Source organism: Pagrus pagrus, assembly GCF_965226575.1.
Source record: "Pagrus pagrus genome assembly, chromosome: 3".
Taxonomy (NCBI): Eukaryota; Metazoa; Chordata; class Actinopteri; order Spariformes; family Sparidae; genus Pagrus; species Pagrus pagrus.
The window spans coordinates 36,169,826-36,175,825 of record NC_140187.1 but is presented as its reverse complement, the minus strand read 5'-3'; the positions used below and the strand labels follow the sequence as shown (position 1 = coordinate 36,175,825).

At 40.0% G+C, this 6,000-nt stretch overlaps 1 protein-coding gene across 2 annotated transcripts in view; it reads right to left on the bottom strand.

Annotated features, from left to right (window-relative positions):
* Positions 1-6,000, bottom strand: part of cass4 (Cas scaffold protein family member 4) — a 34,004-nt gene continuing 28,004 nt past the window's right edge. The window contains exons 8-9 of one of the 2 annotated variants that reach the window (XR_014622366.1): positions 1,159-1,507; positions 1-761 (exon numbers count right to left, since the gene is read on the bottom strand). Coding sequence is in view for 1 of the 2 variants with exons in the window: in XM_084349839.1 (XP_084205965.1) it covers positions 1,458-1,507 (50 nt within the window). In the remaining variant the exon portion in view is untranslated. Of the gene's footprint in view, positions 1,508-6,000 lie in introns of both variants that reach the window. The other variant, XM_084349839.1, reaches the window with a different exon arrangement.

Genomic DNA, 6,000 nt, shown 5'->3' with positions numbered 1-6,000 from the left:
CTCTTTTTCTCCGTCAAGTTTTTTCCCCAAAACACACACCTCTCACCTTCACTCACTTCCAGTCTACACCTGTCAATCACACCTTAACCAATCAATGACCAGGATCACACTTCTTCTCAATCAGTACTTCCTCTCTCCCTATGAGTTCCTTCAAAATAAAATAAAATATTTAACCATGTACATTTGTGTCATTTTAATCTCATCTCTTACACCTTACTCTTATCACACTATTTTAACCTTCATGAAATATTCCTTTTACATTTTTAATACACTTTTAATAACATTTTCAAACAAATATGAACTTTTTTAAACCATAAATTATTCATTATTTATTTTATGAGTAAGGATTTTTAAACAGGGTTACACCAGTATCGGGTGAATTTGTTTTTGGAGGTGGACAGTAGGGGGTGCTGATACTATGAACTGTAGGAGATGAGGACAGTCAAATGGAGAAGGTTTTGCAGGAGTGCAGTGTGAGTTCTATATTGCGGGATAGTAGGCGGGCTCCTGCTAAATTGAGATGGAGACGGTCCCGTTTAAAGAGATCCGGTCTGTTCAGGAAGGTGGTGAAATTATCAACGTAGGGGATGCCAGTGCTTATAGAGTTGACAATTTGGAATATGACATTGTCTTCTATGATTGCAGTGCGGATCTGTCTCAGTGTGATGGCATTATTTGCCCTCACCATGTTACAGATGTCTTGTTCTTGTTGGTCATTGAGAAGTTTTCTTCTGCCACCCGTGTGAGGTTGTCATCCAATCCTAGACATACAATTCAAAGGACAACACTGTATTACCATTCGTAATGTATGCCTGATGTATTTCTTACAGAATGAGTTACCAATGTAATTGTATTGTTGTTTTACTTAAAGTAACTTTACCACAATTGTAATGCATCACTGCGCAGTGACTGTAATACTACTGTAAACTGTGTCATCAATAATTTGATATAATATTCGATCCAATATCTTTCTTGTCATTTTTAGTGTCATAACATCCCATTGAGGTAAGATATTACTGTAGGCCTATAAAACACACACACACGCACACACACACACTAAAGGAATAGGTAAATGAGTAAATCAATACATCTCTTGCTTTATGCACAGTGTCCTGTCCTATTCAACATATAATTTTCCATCACTGACTGAGTACGTACCTGTTTTCCCTGTGAAAGGTTTGGATGATGGAGGAGACTGTAGAGCGGGGCACATTAGGCTGCACTCGGCGACCTGCCTCCGCCATTGTGAGGCGATGGTTGATAACATGGTCTATAAGTGTGGCCCGAATTTCATCCGGGACAGCATGGTGTCTTCGTGCTCCTCGGCCTCTTCCCCCTATTCTACCACCACGCACCCTTACTCCTCCTCCTCTTCTTCCTCTTCCTTGAGCAGGCAGTTGCCATTGTTCAGTTACTTGGCCAGGTGCCTCCATGTTCAGAAATTGTACTGGTCCTGGTCAAGCTCTATACATACATGTTTGGCAGAATTCACAATCATGGACAGCACCTGTCAGGTAACCAAACATGTTGTTTGATTGGTCATCTGAGATGTGTGAAACTCCTCCTTTGTTAGTCAAGTTCTATTTTCACCTGACTGTCAATTAATCAATTTATCAAATGTTCCAAGAGATTCATATATGGTATTCATGGTATTGGGTTCTTGACTAATTTTGACAATTGAACAGACTATTGTGCATGTGATTACTTATACAATGAAATGATGCTGACATGTTTTGGAGAGAACAACCATTAGACTGAGAATCAACAATCAGTTTAGATCAACAAGATCTATTCACTTGGAAATTGTGCTAAATGTAGGCTAACTGTGCTAACTGTAGGCTACCTGTACTTAATCATTTGCAAAGATGTACTAAGACATTTGCAATTTGATGGAATGAATGAGAAATTCAATTCTGTTGTGAACAACTGTCAAGTGGTTAGGAGGTTTGTCCATGTAATTTTGAGAATGTAATTTCTGTTTCAAGAAATGAGCCAAACCAATGGAGAAAAACTGTAATATATATCTATTGTTCCAAATTTACAGAAGAGGATTAGGGCCACATGTGAATTTTTTTTTTTGAGTTCTGACTTTAAACTCAGAATTCTGAGAATAAAGTCAGAATTCTGAGAAAAAAGTCAGTATTTTGAGATTAAAGTCAGAATTCCGACTTTAAAGTCAGAATTCTGAGAGAAAAGTCAGAATTCTGAGAATAAAGTCAGAATTCTGAGGAAAAAGTCAAAATTCCGACTTTAAAGTCAGAATTCTGAGAAAAAAGTCAGAATGAAGTGAGAATTATGGGTAAACTCCCTGTAAGGAACCAACTTCAGTGAGAGTGACTGTCATTACATGTGAACGGCGTTGGTCTGCTGAAGTAGCATGCTGAATCCCACATTCAGTATGCAGTATACAGTATATACTAACGCAGTATGTAGTAGGCAGCACGGTACTATGCGGTTTCGAAAACAGCCGTTGTTAGCTGTCTAATAACAGTCCCATGATGCCTTGGGTTGAGTCTGTCGACCAATCAGGGGCTGTGTTTCTGACTGTGTGGCAGCTCTGACCTAAGACTGACCTCTGTTGGCGCATGCTGTGTACTACAATACATCACCTCAATACAGCGTCTCCGTCCGTATCAGTTTAAATAGAGAGAGGAGCCTCTGTATTTTTAATGGTATTAAAAGTCATACCTTCGGAATTAATAAATACCCTGGTCTGACGTAATACCTTGATACCGCCCAAGTAATAGCTAATAACTAACAAACGTGCTAACGCTACTAGCTAACCCGTTTGGATTTCACATCCTTCATATCCGTAACCTTTCTTTGTTTTTTCAAACGCCAGGCACCAAACCAACATATATTTCTTTTTCACTCACCTTTTGCTCTTCCATTACTGCAATGGCTTCCTCTGGGACCCCTCGAACACGCAGAAACTCCAACAACTCTATTTAAAATTCTGACTTTAATCTCAGAATTCTGACTTTTTTCTCAGAATTCTGACTTTAATCTCAGAATTCTGACTTTAAAGTCAGATAAAATTCACATGTGGCCCTAATCCTCTTCCGTACAAATTGGTGTATCGTGGGGAGAGAAATTATGTTTAAAGATACATTTCCAGTAATGGAGGACCTGTTGGTGGAATTTAGATGATTTGACTGGTAGTTTACTAATTTCAAAATCACATTTTAGTAGAAGTTCAACACCCCGAAAATCCAAAAGAATTTTAGTAGGAAGATTAAACCAAAAACTTTTATACAGTTTGATAAAACTGTGCAGCTACTTCAGTTTTAGGGAACTATTAATGGGATCAAAATCAATTGCATTCAAACCTCCTTCTTCCATAGATTTAATGACATCATTCTAATATAGTGCTGTCTGTTTCTCCAAATAAAATTAAAATTAAAGCTGCAAGCAGCGATGAACGGGCCCTCGCAGTCCACGCGCGTCGGGGCATGCTGCTGTCGCTTCACGTTGCCGTCGGGGCATGTGGCTGTCGGGGCTTGTTCATGCAACAACTTCCGCTGAGGAATCAAAAGTGAAGGCAGGAAGGCTGTTCTTTCGTCATATAGCAGTTGTTGGAGCCATATAACAATATTTTGGTTTGTTCTATTTTTATTTTACTTGTAGTTTTTTGGTCCCAACACAAGGTGTCACAAGCGCCAGAGAAGGCATATAGGTATGCGCCAGGTAATGAGTGGCAGGTGTGTGAGAGGGAACCTGCATATAGTTTTTTGACCGTGTTAGAGAGAGAGTGTGTTAATATAGAAATTAGAAAAAGTATTAACGTTTTGAGTTCAATTTAATGACATGGATGTAAATGAATAAACGGGTCGCTGCACCGAAAGTTACAGAACAACTGGACATTGGTTTATTGTTTTTCAAGAACACGCGTCCGAACAAAGAGTTCTCCCTCATTGCCGCCTCAACGACGCAAATATATGAATCTTTATAGGAAAGACTATATATTTAAGTCAAAAAACTTGCTAACGAACTCGTTAGGATTGCCGTTCACGGGAACAGCTGATCGACTGGACATCGCTGGATTTCCGTGGCTCGAGTTGGATCGACTGGACATCGCTGGATTTCCGTGGCTCGAGTTGGATCGACTGGACATCGCTGGATTTCTGTAGGATCGTTTGGACTGTGTGGACAAGCAACACAGCGTTTGCTAGCCAGCAGCAAGGACCGCAAACCGGGACCACGGACCACCACCGGGACACACAGACAATACATTTGGACCGGAGGTATGTGTAGCGCTACCAACTATTAAATGGCCAATTAAACGTTGTGTGCACACTTTACCAACAAATCCAATGCATTGGTTCGAACTGGTATTTTATGGAAATGTGGGGTCGTGTATTATTGATCTGTGAAAGGTGTTTATTGAAAGAGTTTTCTGATTGTGTGTGTGTTTGGTCATGGATTCAACGGTACAAAACAAAAATAATGTTGATGAGTCAGCCACGGCTGACGCGCAGCCCAGCGGGGGCGCAAACAATACAGAAACTGAAACGCAATCTGCCATTAAACATCCAATTAAACTAACAGAAAAGGCATTTTTGGATAAACTGGAAACGTTGCAAAAAACAAGAAAATCTAAACTAAATAAAGCATCTAATCTAAAAGTAACCATTCAAGAATTAATGCAAGGTAGAGAATATGAAACGGAAGTACATTGTTCTTTCGGCAAATACAAAACTCTGTGCAATGAAGCAAAGGAAACACACAATTCTCTGTTGAAATACTTACCCTCTGCAGAAAAAGACAAACATGAGGTATGGTTCAAAGCAAAATTTCTGAGCATAAATGAGTTTATTGATGATGTGAACAAGTGGATGGAAAAAACAGATATTCCCAGACCTGGTGAAAATGAGGATTGTGCTGAAAGTGAGGTCAAACCCAGTGACAGCATCTCCAACATCGAGACGAATGTTTCTGGTAAAAAATCAAGCCTGAAAAGTTATGCCAGCTCAAGAAGCGGAAAATCATCCACTGCATCAGCACGCATTCGGGCTGAGGCAGAGAGAGCTGCACTTGAAGCTCGCGCTGCGGCATTAAGGGAGAAACACGCTCTGGAGGAACAAACAGAGGAACTGAGGAGGAGAAAGGAAAGGCTGGAGCTCGATACTGAAATGGCTGCTACTGCTGCTAAGCTAGCAGTTTTATCATCTTCCAGTCTCCAAGCGCTCTCAAAAACACAATCTGATGGAATGCAATCATATTTTGAAAAAGGAAAACAATTAAAGGAAGCTTCCACCACTCTTAACCCAAAGGCAAAAGAATATCAACCTACACTTGTGGACTCACAACGCCAACCATTTATAAAACAACATGCATATAGGAATGCAACACAAAATAACAGTCAGGATGCTCAACTAAGTGAAACAACAAATCATGGAAAAGCAATAAGCATACCTCCTTTGGGCCCTCAACTAACAAATCCAAATGTTTCACAGTCTCAAATACCTCTTCAAAGAAATGATGAAACATCAGCACTTTTTGACCTACTGCAAAGGCAAAATGAAATATCAACGCTGCTAATACAACAACAAGCTGCTCATTTACTACCACCAAGGGAAATTCCATTTTTCGATGGGGATCCTCTGCAGTATAGAACATTTATCAGAGCCTTTGAACATTGTGTGGAGAACAATGCCAGCAACAAAGGGGATTGTTTGTATTTTCTGGATAAATACACCAGAGGTCAGCCTAAGGAGTTAGTGCGCAGCTGTCAGCATATGGCTCCAGACAGAGGCTACACTATAGCTAAACAACTTTTAGAAGAACACTTTGGAAATTAACACAAGATCGCTGCAGCATACATGGAGAAAGTTCTCAACTGGTCAGTCATAAAACCTGAAGACGTCCAATCCCTTCAAGCATATGCACTATTTTTGCGGGAATGTTGTAATGCAATGGAGGATGTGCAATACATGAGAGAACTGGATATGCCCTGAAAACAGTCATCATGAAGCTTCCGTACAAGCTGAGAGAAAAATG